Source organism: Pipistrellus kuhlii, unplaced genomic scaffold (assembly GCF_014108245.1).
Source record: "Pipistrellus kuhlii isolate mPipKuh1 unplaced genomic scaffold, mPipKuh1.p scaffold_m20_p_3, whole genome shotgun sequence".
NCBI lineage: Eukaryota > Metazoa > Chordata > Mammalia > Chiroptera > Vespertilionidae > Pipistrellus > Pipistrellus kuhlii.
Genome location: NW_023425529.1, coordinates 133,388,531 through 133,402,516, shown reverse-complemented (window position 1 = coordinate 133,402,516; position 13,986 = coordinate 133,388,531). Strand labels below are relative to the sequence as shown.

Here is a 13,986-nt window from a genome sequence, read left to right as displayed (position 1 = left end):
CACAATTAAGAAAAAAGAAGGAATTCTTACCATTTGCAACAAACAGCATGGATGGAACTGGAGAGCATTATGCTAAGTGAAATAAGCCAGTCAGAGAAAGATATATATCACATGATCTAACTCATTTGTGGAATATAATGAACAAAAATAGATAGAGACAAAAAAGCATTGAACTACAGTGGGAAGTCAGGGGAGGGTTGGGGAGGTGGAGTAAGGGATCAACTGAAACACTTGTATGCATGCATGTAATGATCACCAATGGACACAGACACTGGGGGGAGGGGAGGGCAATTGTGGGGGGCTGAGGAAAGGGGAGGGGAGGGTGGAGGGGGAATCAGTGGAGGAAAAAGGAGACATATGTACTACCATTTGTATTACTTTAAACAATAAAAAAAAAAAAGGAGACAAATATTGAAGCAGTGGCTTCTTAATTCAACTACAGCATATTGAGGGCTACTATATGCCAAGCAGAGTCAAGGCAATGGAAGTTTATTTTGGTGAACATGAGGTGAGATGGACAAGCTCATGTGCTACTTGTGAGAGTCTAAACTGGTATCAGCTTTTGGGAAACCACTTTGGTAATATGTACCATTACAGCCTTAAAATGCATAATCTCTGAACCAAAACTCTCATATCTATGCAAAGAATACAAAGAAATAGATGGGATCATAGAAAGTCTATTATAGAATTTATATTATAAATATTTACCTATATACATAATATATGACTATGATATATATATATATATATATATATATATATATATATATATATATATATATATATATATTAGAAACAAGTGAGAGGTGCACAGTAGAGGAATTGTCAACTAGATATTAATAGCACCAAATAATGAAGCACTATGAAACCATTAATACAGATAAAGAGAAATGATTTTAAGAACTTAAAAAATTCACAGAATTTAACTAAGAATGCAGGATAAATTTCACAGAATAAGTTCAAAGATAGAACTCTCATCTTTGGAGTTTGGAATTAAGAATTAGATTATGTTTTAGGACATTTGATAATTTTCATCAATTAACACATATATTACTTTAATAATCAAAAATAATAATGAAAATGAACTACATTTTTCATTTTCTCCCACATTAGAGCTCATAACGTATAGTTTAACCTATTCCAATACAGTTCTCATATCCTAAATTTACTCCTCTCTCATTATTATAATAGAAATAAGTAAGTTTATATTTTTTCTCAAAGCATGCTTCAGTGTTTTATTCTTTAATTCCCACTCCAGATTGCAAAACATTAGAGATATCAATATTTTTACTGTACACATTTTTTAAACTATATATATATATATATATATATATATATATGTATATGTACATAATTTTTTTTTGGGGGGGGCAGGGTAACTAGTTTATTTAAACTATTAGACAGAGCTCCCACCATGGGAACACTGCTGTGGGACTGAACTGTGTGGGGATGACCAGGTATCAGAAGGTAAAAGGAGCTCAGCTGAGCAGCAGGAGCAGCATTGGGGCCAGGCCAAGCAGAAGAGGCCAGGCCCCATAGAGCTCAGCTCCATTCATGGCCTCTGCATAGAACCTGGGCACTCCTCACTGGGGTTGCCCTGTGCCGGGTCAAACCACATCTGGATGCAGCAGCCACTGCCTTAGCAGTAGTTGCTGACTTTGAAGGAGTGACTCGATTCCATTGCACAGAGCAGCAGGCGTGAGGAAGTAGAAATCAAAGCAGTGGCAGACAGCCTTGACCGGGCACTCATTAAACCCTGAGGTCCAGTTCCAGCCTTTGTGCCAGTTACTCTTGCAGGTGTAGGAGGTGCAGCAGTCTTCCCACCAGACCTCACAGTCTTCTTTGCACAGGGGCATGTTCAGGATCTGCTCTTTGCGCCAACTCTGGTTCACCTCCTGGATTCAGGGCCCCAGGTTGGGGGAGCACTCATGCAGGCAGGTGTCCTGGGTGAAGTGGCGCTTGCAGGCGGGTTTCATGGGGCCGCAGTGGTCCCAGGTGAATCTGTACGGGTAGGAGACCTCCTTAGGGGCTTCCTGGCTGGTGTTGACAGAGGAGCAGGCGTTCTTCCAGGGACTGCACTGCTCATGCAGTTTGTCCTCCCGGCCTGGCTTTTCCTTGTGGCGCTTGGCATTCCTGCAGACATTGAGAAGCTCAGTCCTGGGCCTAGCTGCCCATATTTCAGCCCCCACACCAGAAGGAGCCACAGCTATGTTGTCATGGGAGCCATGCTAGTCCCTGAAGGAAGAGTGTAGTCAGCGACACCAACTCTGTTATATATTTTTAAAGATATTTTTATTATTTTTCGGAGAGGAAGAGAGATAGAGGAAGAGAGAGGGAGAGAGAGAGAGAGAGAACATCAATAAGAAGAAAGAATCATGGATTGGCCGCCTCCTGCATGCCCTGCCCTTCACAGGGGATCGAGCCTGCAACCTGGGCATGTGCCCTGACCAGCAATTGAACCCTGACCTCCTGGTTCATAGGTCAATGCTCAACCACTGAACCATGACAGCTGGGGTCATTGTTTTATTATTTTTTTTTATCACCGAGGAAGCAAAAGAATAAATATTTTATGCAAATGATCCAACAATTCACCATTCACTTCACCTCTTACCATAAAAGCATACTGCATTCAAAAACAGCTTCTCATCAAAAATAAAGTTCCTTGTTAAAAATGTTTCTATAAAAACAATATCAAGAGTGTGGTGATAGTTTCAGAGGTATACATTTATGCCCAAACTTGTCATATTGTACAGTTTATATGTGCAATTTATTATGTCAATTTATACCTCAGTGAAGATGGTAAATAAAAACATAATATCACAAAAAGTCACATACTGAAATATGACTAAAGTGCTTGGAACGTAGACACACACAAAACCACACAAGAAAAATAAATAAAAAAGATCCACTCCTTAAATGCATCAGCAATTTTATTTACAAATACAGTTGGACAGAAAGGCTCACTACTTCCTCAAGAAAATTTTTGGTACGGTATACAAACTGTAAGGATATTTCATTAATGAGAAGCAGAGGCTTTCTATTGAAAACTGGATAGTGACAATTCTAACAAAAACAGAGCTCCCCTCATCAAGCAAATAACATTTCATATAAGCTAATTGTTTTCAAATCATAATATATAGCTGAAAAAACAGGATACAGAAAGCAAATTTGGGGTGGGGGGTGAATTTTAGTGACATTTTCCATATGGTTCTGTATTAATTTAGCATACATTACAATAAACAGCAAATGCAATTATATATTTATATTAACTATTTCAAATAATGTTTTATAACCTTTTAAAAAAAAAACAACAATAAAATAACCCTCTTCAAAACACCACTGATCATTATCAGCCTCAAAATATTTTGAAGATCTTTTTACCCTTGTGCTGTTAGGATGCTGAACTCAGAAAGTAAATACTGCACTTTCCCCCACACATAATTACCTCCTTATAAATAAACAACAACAAAAATACAGGTTCTACCAAGTCTATCCTGCTCTGATGTAATCTACAGAGGCCAAAAAAAAAAAAAAAAGTGTTATTCTTTAAAAAAAAAGAGAGAGAGAAAGACATACAACATATATTTATAGATCTACATCAGCAGCAACCAACTCTTCTTCTATCTGCAACAGTGCTTTCGTATGGAGGCTTACATCACATGGCGGTTGGCCGTCCAGCTGATCAGGCAGGGAGAGAAGAAAGAACAGCGCTTAGATTCAGAAACTCGGGAATATTGCCGTTGGGGATGCATAGCAGTAATCACTCAGAGAATGGCCTCATGAGGTAGAAAGTCACCTTGTCCACTCACTGAGGATAAAGCGAGGCCAATCACAGCCTCTGCGTACTAGAAGTCTTTGAACTGCTGGTACAGAAGTAAGTCACACTCAACTCTCTTTTATTTGTGTTGGAGAAGAGAAAAGGCATGGGTCCTTTTTCCGTGGCGAGTTCCCCCAAAATAAATTCTATTTGGCTTTGAAATTTGATTAGAAAGAGAAAAGCACACACACATATACACACTCCCCCACCCCCATTGCACACCCAGCCTTGACATTCTCCAAGCTCAGTGGCAGTATCCAGAGAAGGACTGGGCTGCCGTGGTACGAAGACTCAGACCCGGCTGACAGATAAAAGAGAGTTGAGTGGGCTGAAACCATTTCCAAACCACTCTTCACATAAAGGGCCACATAAATACCTTTGAGTTCAAAAGCAAAGGGATTTGCTGATACCACTTGTAACACCCTTTCACAATGGGAAGAAACACATGTTACCAGCATCAACGTTCAAAATATACACGGCAATAATGGTTATCTTCATGGAGCTATAAGCAATACATCTATTGGTGCTACCCTAGGTTTCATAGCACACTTAGAAACAAAAACATGATGTGAAGTTGTTGAAAAACTCAACTTTTCCTAAAGTAACAGTGAAATGCCATATAACCAGATGTAATGCTCTCCTTTTAAAAATGTGTATGTTGGTATCTGATTACATAATAATGAAGCATAAACTATGCTTTATGACCTTTTAAACCACAGTTTTTTTTAAAACTGATCATATTCTAAATTGCATAATCAGAGCCCATTGTTAAATAATAGAAATCAGCTAGTGATGAGAGAACAATCGATGACCGTCTACACCAAATATTCATTTTAACTTTGTTCGGATCCTCCAGTCATTAGCAGTTTCTCCAGACGAAACAGGACGTCATCCTGACTTGGGCACACTCCCCTCTCTGGTTCCTTAGCCCTACCATCCACCCTGTGTGGCTGCACCCCTGAGCTCTGACCCACCCACCATACCCTCTTGGAACGGGCGGCCACACTAAGATTCCTGAGACCTGGAGTTGGAGGGGGACACGGGCGCAGGGTCAGGGAAATGCATGGGAATGCGCGTTTTCATTAAAAGATTAGAAATTTTCTCCCTGATTTGCTCTCTTACATTTGAGTCGGAGATAGCAGTTGTTGCAGTACAGTTGGTTGTTTCGGATTCTGACTTCGGCTCCTGAGGAAGAGCCTCCGAGGTCACACTCACAGGCAACACACTGGAGAACAAACAAAACAAAACACACACAAAAAAATGCACAAGCTGTGAGCTCAAGAAAGGCTGAGGCGCTCCTGGAAAAAAACAACTGAGCAAAATGCAGCTTCTAAGCTCTTAAATATGTTTCAGAAAAGAAGAAGAAAGAAAAAAAAAGCCAAAAGATAATCAGTAGATTAAAATCAAGCCTGCTAGATGAGACATTAAAGAATTCATAAAGCCAATTTTAAGAGCCAAGATGATCATTCTAAATATACCAAAAGAGCAAAAGTGATTCATTGACTGGCTTAAAGAAAGAGTCTTCTCTTCTCTCCGGGGAATGAAAGAACCGAGGGAGTGAATGAACACTGCAAGACTGGCACTGCCCTCTGGGGTAGGGCTCGCCCAGAGCCCTCACTGGGCCAGCTTGGCAAGTGTTCCCACAGGGTGCTTTCACCTCAAGGCTGGTCATCTTGGTTCCAATTGCTCCAACGCTAATAATTTTGATTCATTCTGCTTTCCCTAGAAACAGCCCACGCCAGCAATATACAAGCTTAAACAAGCTGTGGTCTGTGGGATTCTGGCATCAACAACCGGAGTCACTCTTTGGCCCAACACAAGTTCAAATTGAGTGTCTCCAAAGACAGTGACTGCAAAATAAAGTTGTTACAGCCTTAGTTCTTTCTTATGTGTAAGCAACCATCAAGTGCAAGCAGCTGTGCAATTGTAAAAATATTTCCCATGCTCTTCCTTACAGACTCTCCCTAGTCAAAGCGAGGCTTTAGATACTTTTATAATTGCACATCCCATCCCCTTGTTGTTAATGACATTATTAAATTACATTTCAAACATGCCCAGGGCCGCCTGACAGAGAAAGCATTTATGCACTGTAAATTTTACTAACGGAATCTTAACAGATTGGCGATGGGAAGTGCAAAGCATTTCTACAACATTTGAAGCCAGGGTCAGGATTTGAGAACTACGGAGTAGCAAGCAACCTGAGATTCAAAATGCAGCACAGACCGACAAATACGGCAGCACCTCGCCCGCTGAGGGCACGTCCACACCCAGTGCGCAAAGCAGCCATGCGCTCTCCAAGCAAAGCTTTGCGGGGGCAGCAGCGGCTGTTTATCTTCATCTCACCTTAAAACAATATAAATGATAACAAAGACCCAGGGACTCGATGATCATGGCAGCTCCTTTGCCCAGAATGTTATTGCAGTAGGAGCACATGCGCTTCCCACTGACTGACCTAGATGCAGAACGAAGAGTGGATTGAGGCTTTCATCTGTGCGGCTCACGGTTAACATTTTGCATGCTACCATTAACAATTTAGGAAAGTGTCTCATCTGTGGGAGGAAAAGTCTCACCAGCCAATCAAAATGTGCCCTGATTACACTGTGCCTTGAAGGATCTCCGTGATGGTTGAGAAATCCTTGATGCCTATTCAATGAATGAACAATTTTGGTGTAATTAGTCTACCCTGCATTTGGAGACACTATCCTCCTCAGATGCATTTGTATTCAGCAGTAGTCTCCCCTCTCCCAAAGCGCAACTCTAATCCTGTCATCTCTCCCATGAGAACATCCAAAGAGCAGCTTCATAGCTTCTGAAAGGCATTGTAAGCTACCCTCCTGATCTTAGTTTCCCATCCTCTTCCGCATTCGCCTAATATTTCATTTAAGCAGAAGGAGCTGCTTTCCTGCTGTGCCTCTGGCTTGACTACTTCTGCAGAGAATGAAATGGAAAAGGCCTGTCAGCTACCATGCAGATAAGTACCTCCCTTTGGATACAAGTCTCACCTTCTCTCCAAGGTGGGAAGGTGTAGGCCACTGCTTACCTGTGGCTGCCACAGTACTAGCCTCGCACTTTAGTGGCACTGAAAGGGCACAGCTGTGGAGTGCCTCATGTCAGAGCACCAGCTCCCAGACACAGGCCTTTTCAGGCAGAAAAGCCCTGGCCTGTCTCCCGTGTGTTCTCCCAAGGGTGGGGGCGGGGCGGGGCAGAGAGGGGAGAGAGGTGGGAAGAGGAGAGAGACCTCTCAGGAAATGGGTACTGTCTCCCCCATACATGGCATTCATTTTCCTTCATAACTGACCATAAATTCTCACCCCATCTTCTCTCAATTCAAACTCCCTGACACATTTTATACATCCTGGAACAAGCAACATTTCTAGATGGATCTAAAATATACTCTCTTAAGAAAAAAAATCCCTTTATTTAATGGCAAAAAAAATAAAATAAAAAATCCCAGTATCAAGCATTGTGTTTCTACTTTTCAGTATTTCATTTGCATAAGAAGCAGTATGTGCCAGTAGCACCACTTTTGGGTAACAGCAGAAACACTGCTGAGTGTGGCTTCAAGAAGCCTCGTTGATCAGTGGAGAAACTATGCAGATCTGAGCTTCCCTCCATAGCAAAAGGCATGTTTGTATTCAAGACCTATGGTTATAACTCTTCCACAGTTCTCATAGCATATGATCCACAGAATCAGATGATGTAGTCTGAACAAAATGTCGACAAACTAGTAAGAGGCAGGCAATAGTTTTGGAAATCAAGAACAAAAACAAAACAAAAAAAACACACAAAAAAATCCCAGTATCTAACTACTTAGAAGTTCAATAGACAATGGAACTTGGTTACAATGCTTTCCTTTTATGCTCAGTTCCTACAAAATGAGTTTGTATTTTCTCATTAAAACAGTCAACACTTTTACAAGCCTGCATTTGTTCATAAATTTTAAATGCATTCATAGGCTACTGTATATTTGTATGACTGCATATTGAGAACTATTCAGGTACATCTGTATCCAAGACACTGACCACAGCACCAGCCAATGAGACAGCAGCAATGACGCTGGTATTTGAAAGGTCACAAGTGGCTTCAGGAGACATCCATAAATGCTCTTAGGAAGCTATGAAGAAAGCCCTTTTAACTGATCTGACGAAAGAACCCTGAACTTGATACATTCCAAAAGGCCTGGCTTTCTTTGGGAAGCTGGGACAAGATTGGGAGTGAATTTTAATGAAAAAAAACTGCCCCCGAAATTAAGGAGAAATCCAGAGGGCCTCACCTGTTGCGTGGCTGGGATGGGGGAGCGGAAGGGAAATGGCTGCGTGGAGTGGGGGATGGTGCGGGGCTGGTCTTCGCGGAACCCGCTGCAGGAGGGGACACGCTGGAGGACGGGTTCCGCATGTAGGCACGGTTGGACGTGGACACCAGCTGCGGGGGTGGGCGGCTGAAGTCTTGGACGGAGGTCGAAGCGTAGACCGCTGTGGACTGACTGAGCCACGGGGACTGTCTCCACGAACTGGACCTTGGGGACTCCAGGTTATCTAGAGATTCGCCTCTGAAACAGTTTAAAAAGGATTAGTCACAATTACATAACACAGCCCCACTAAGAATTATTTAACATTACAGCCACTAAAATTTTATATGTTTTACAAGCAGGTATTAATCTAACAAGTCCAATTACATATAAATTTACTTTTAAAACTAAAGTTTCTTTTCATCAGAGGCATCCTGGTATTTCATATTCAGTTAACCTTCATTGATTTCTATTTTTATTTACTTAGTGCTTACGTTAAAGAATAAATACCAAAGTAGAAAGGCAAATACAAAAAAAAAAATTTTTTTAATAAAATACTCAAAGACCACATATATTTACCCTTTAAATCTTTAACTGTTTAGATAATACCAATCTTCATTTTTTTAGACCCTAAATAAATGAAACCACACATCTTTTAAACATCTACATATGTCAGGTATTAGACTAAACACTGTCACAAAAAATACTGAGTTATATTTCATTTTTCAGTCATAAAACAGCCAGAATAAGGAAAATCTGGCAGAGACTTATGAGGCCTACAAAGTAAATTATTTACTATCTGTCTTCATACAAAATAATTTGCCAGCCCGGCTCTGAATGACTACAGCTGTCCAGGTGCCCTGATCAACACCATGTAAAGAAGTGCCCAGTCGATCCTCAGAACTGTTTGATGTGAATCATTATTTTAACCCATAAAGTTTTTTTGTTTTTTTTTGTGTGTTTTTTTTTGTTTGTGTGTGTGTGTGTGTATGTGTGTGTGTTTAATATATTTTATTGATTTTTTACAGAGAGGAAGGGAGAGGGAGAGGGAGCTAAAACATTGATGAGAGAGAAACATCGACCAGCTGCCTCCTGTTCACCCCCTACTGGGGATGTACCTGCAACCCATGTACATGCCCTTGACCTGAATCAAACCTGGGACCTTTCCGTCCACAGACCGATGCTCTATCCACTAAGTCAAACCAGTTTCGGCAAACCCACAAAGTTTTGAGCAGCAATATGCCGCTTTCAATTCTTTAATAGTTGTATCATATTCTACCTAATCTGTGAGCCGCCATTTATTTAATGAGAACTAGGGACACTGTTGTTGTTTTTTAATTGTATATTTAATAATATTTAAGTACAGGCCCTGGATAGGTAGCTCAGTTGGTTAGAGTGTCACCTCAATGAGCCAAGATTGCAGGTTCAATCCCCAGTCCAGGGTACACACAAGAACCAACCAGTGAATGCATGCCTGAACAACAAATATCTCTCTCTCCCTTTCTCTCTCTCAATCTCTCTTCCCCCAATCAATAAAATAATAATAATAATAATAATAATAATAATGTATATATTCTTTGATGTATCTTTGCATACTTAACCAAACATATCCAGAAGATAATGTGCCAGAAACTAAAGTGCTTGCAGGGCACAAGCAAATACTTCTGCTCAGTGTTTCATCCAACCAATCAGGAAGAATTCTTATTTCTTTATATATTCATCAATATAGACTTATACACTCATTTTAACTCTCTACAAATCCTATATAGAATGAGTGGCCAGATTATTATGAACACTTAATGCATAATAATCTGGCCACTCGGTGTGTGTGTGTGTGTGTGTGTGTGTGTGTGTTTTTATATATGTGTGTGTGTGTGTGTGTGTGTGTGTGGGTGTGGGTGTATTAGAGGACCAGTGCATGAATTTGTGCCTAGGTGGGGTCTGTCCAGCCTGGTCAGGGGGAAGGGACATGGGCAGTTGCCTGCTGGTTGAATTCCTGGTCAAGAGGACAATTTGCATATTAGCCTTTTATTATATAGGATTATATAGGATATATACTGAGTGGCCTGATTATTATGCATTCAGAGATCATAATAATCTGGCCACTCAGTGTATGTTGATCTTTTCTATGTATAAAGACTTTATTTCTATGAACTATCTATTCTTATCAATTATCTGTTTCTATAAAGGCACGGTTTTTCTACTGATTTATAAAAGTTAGTTGTACATTAAGATAATTAGCCCTTTAGAAAAATAAAGTGATGATTTAAGCCTGCAAAAAAAAAAAAAAAAAGATAATTAGCCCTTTGTCTGTAATGTGTTGCAAGTAATCTTCTTGGAAATAATGAATGAAAGTAGCCTTAGTATTCATTTACACAAAATACATCTTTTAAAATGTTCATCCTCTCATCTCCAATTAATTTATATCTATATATTTTTTCAGAAAGTTAAAATAATTGAGTTTTCAGTTTGTGAACACAATTAAGATTCCAATCTTAATTGGAATTAAGATTATAAACAAATAAACAGAAGCTTAATTTTGTTTTAAGTCTAGCATCCAAGGAAGCACCAAGAACTGCATGAATTACGTAAGTGCCCATATCACACTGCAGACTTTTACATCCAGCTTTGAAACCTGTTAGTCATTTGGTTTAGTCCATATACATTCCCTGCTTGAGCCACAGTCTCCTTATGAGGAAAACAGAAAGTTTATCCCTACCTCAAAACATTTCCCCCAGACAAAGCAGCTGGAATGGGCCTGGCACCTAATGAGTGCCCAATGACATTTGCTTTACTTCCCTCTCTCCCACTAAATCTTGGATTAAGAGAAGAAATTATGACATCTCTTCACCCAAAGTAGGCAGCATGTTTAGAAATTAAATATTTGTCTCACAGCACAGAAGATAAAGTAATGCCTAAAATGTCTCACCTTCTCATAATCCCAGGCAGACAAATGGGCTCTTTATTGATGCTGGAACTGCGCTGACGGATCCAGCTGCTGTCGGTGTGAAGGGATGTCCTCTTCCTCATTTCTTGAAGGATCTGTTGCCTCTCCAACTCTGCTCCTGATAAACCTTGTTCCTTCTTGGCGCTCCTCTGTGATGAGCTCCCGTTCCCAACTCGGTCTAAATATTTATGGCTTCCTAAATTAAAAACACATCCAAAGCTGCAGGGTTAGCACATTGAAAAAGGAGAGTGGATGCATCTCCAAATAGAGTGTAGCAAAAAATGTGCCATTGTGCACATATGCTAACTTTATCGATTCTCAATGAGGCTGCTGCCTGGGAACCTATCTTGGAAATTCTAATTCCACACCCAGAGGCACATCACAGAGCACACTCAGGAAAACTAAGGAGGCTGCCTGAAAAGGAGACAAGCACAATGATTTCAGCAATAGGAAGTGTCTATGTGCTCATTCAGAAGCAGTTTCTCGTCCACTTTTCCCTTTCTTACTAAATTAAGTCAATCGAGCTCATGTTCACTGAATGCTTGCTGGGACAACTCCACAGGGAGCTGGGAGTTCTCTCAAAAAACTTACACCTCCCCTGGGGAGAGAGTGAAGACATAGATGCTTACATCTGTAGATGCATGACTAGAGCCTCCACGGTATAAGTCTATGACTTTAAGTCATGACCAAATTGCAGGAAAAAGAGCATATTCAATCACTACACTGGCTTTTGTGAAACTGAAAAACAGCCAAGTCGCCAAAGGATAACCAAGGGATGTCATGAGACTTGTTTCTCTTCTAAGAAACTGACAAAGCTACAACAAGTCAAATTTATGAATGAAAATTAAGTCAGGTTTTATCCTGAAGGCTTTGTCTCATTGGATTTGCTAGTTAATTTCTGGTTTGGTTAGAACATCCATAACTTTAAAATCCTCCCCACCTTGATTTGGATTAGGAAATTTCACCTAGTGATGTATTTTCTTTTACTTCCCAGATTCACTGCTATTGTCATTCTTTCAAAAATCATGATGGGCCTTTGCCTTAGATCATCTTGAAGCCATGAATAAGGCCACCAAAGGTTCCTTATGGACATCTATGTTTTTATTTCTGTCAGATTTGAAATGAAATGTTTTCTATTTTAAAAGTACCTTATTGGCATAACCAAGTTTTTTAGTAAAATATTTGATAACTTCCACTGCCCTCGATTCATTTAGTTTAGGGGAGAAGACATGCATGCCAGGATAATCAGGTTAATAACACCAGCCACAGATACTAACAAGACAATTTCAGATAATCACACTTGCTGTAACTAACAGATCATGTGTTTAATTTCAGAAGAGAATATTATCAATGCAGGTTAAAAATGTTTCATGGCAGACAGAAGTACTTAAACCTTCATTTTCAGGGTGGTTAGTGGCAAATTCTGGGGAGAAGAAACCAGAAACCCAAATAAGTGAGACCAGAAGAACCAGAAAGCATCTGGTAAGTTGGAAACTGAGAGAGAGAACACTTTGGTTATAGTTAAGTGTTCCTAATGGAGAAAACAGCAAAAGAGGCTGGAAAGATAAACTAGGACCAGATGATGAAAAGGAAAGGGGAGATGATAGAACCTAGTAAAAACTGTAAATTCTGCAAGTTTCAACAAGAAGTGACAAACTGGCTTCCACCAGACCATTCAGACCTGTACATGTGGTATGGCTCACAGAGGGTTTTACATTTTTAAATTCCTTGTCAGGGCTTAAAATATAACACAAAAATCCAGATTTTGTTTGTTTTACTCTTCTTGCAATAGAAATGGTCAGTAATCACAGGCTTGCATTCTCCCACTTGGCAGTAACAAAAGGCTGGAGCTGGGTAGGAGTGGCTGTCCACTTAGTTGGGTGTGTTCATATTCACCAAGTTCACCTCAACCCTCACCCGGATCTCCATTCGTTTACATAACTGACCAAAACCCTGCTTCCACAAAGCCTAGTATGCAAACCTTGCATAAAATGATGCCTTTTTCTTAGTTGTATAACATCAGCTACATGTGTACCTAGAAAGGCACTTTATACTAACAATATCAAGTTCCAAATTGTTTTTGCCAAGTTAGTGAAATCATTAACATTTTGGATTGTCTGACATCTAAGTGTACAATTTCTACTTTATATACAATTTTTGAGTCCCCTGGTATTCTGCAGAAAACTTTCTGTCCCATTCCTTTAGCTGCAAGATGAGATCTACTATACAAAACTCTATCAGCAGCACTTGGCCAAATTCCCACATATTTCATTAGCTATTTAAAACCATTTTAAGGTCCCAGTACTCGCCCCATTATAAAGTTAGGCCAAAATAAGCAAAAGATAGTTTTGTTTTTTAACACAAATGCTAAAAATATTAGGTATTTTAACTATGTAATCTTAATGAACCGGAAATATCTTGACCTTAAAAATAGTGATCATAGCATGTGATACCATAAATAAACAATTTTGAAAAAACTTCACATTTACCATTTTTATTTGTGGAGAAATCATCCAGCTCAGTAGTGGATCTGGATTTATTCCTAGGACACAGAACACAGTATATTACACATATCTCATTAAGAACATCCTTTTCATATCTATGAAGAACCAGAAATATAACTTTTTTATGTCAAAGAATTTTTCATGTTGCACCAACTAGCAGGAAATAGTAATATCTCTAGGGGAGAGAAGAGCTTGATGCTAGAAATAAATGATCATGTGAAAATCTCCTCCATCTTGTACAATGACTAAGCTTATGATTTAATCCAATTATGAGCTTCAACTCTCTTTCAGATCCCAGTCTTACTGGGATGTACAAAGCTTTTGTCATCAGGGTACTTAACATCAGATGGTCCTACTTGCTTCATACTGCCCACAGGGATTGGGCCTGAACTGGTAGTCAGATATCCCCCGAGGGGTCCCAGATTGGAGA

General features: G+C 39.8%; 1 protein-coding gene and 1 pseudogene across 22 annotated transcripts in view; both read right to left on the bottom strand.

Annotated features, from left to right (window-relative positions):
* Window positions 1–1,370: 1,370 nt before the first annotated feature.
* On the bottom strand, window positions 1,371–2,373 carry LOC118730817 (annotated as a pseudogene).
* Window positions 2,374–2,912: 539 nt separating this feature from the next.
* LMO7 (LIM domain 7) overlaps window positions 2,913–13,986 on the bottom strand; it is a 222,627-nt gene continuing 211,553 nt past the window's right edge. For 18 of the 22 annotated variants that reach the window (XM_045588705.1, XM_036459087.2, XM_036459089.2 and 15 more), the window contains 6 exons: window positions 13,542–13,594; window positions 11,035–11,248; window positions 8,091–8,366; window positions 6,161–6,269; window positions 4,940–5,042; window positions 2,913–3,678 (listed from right to left, as the gene is read on the bottom strand). In XM_045588705.1, coding sequence (XP_045444661.1) covers window positions 3,656–3,678; window positions 4,940–5,042; window positions 6,161–6,269; window positions 8,091–8,366; window positions 11,035–11,248; window positions 13,542–13,594 — 778 coding nt within the window. In that variant the 3' untranslated portion in view covers window positions 2,913–3,655. Of the gene's footprint in view, window positions 3,679–4,939; window positions 5,043–6,160; window positions 6,270–8,090; window positions 8,367–11,034; window positions 11,249–13,541; window positions 13,595–13,986 lie in introns of those variants that run through there. The other 4 variants (XM_045588704.1, XM_036459102.1, XM_045588711.1 and 1 more) reach the window with 2 other exon arrangements.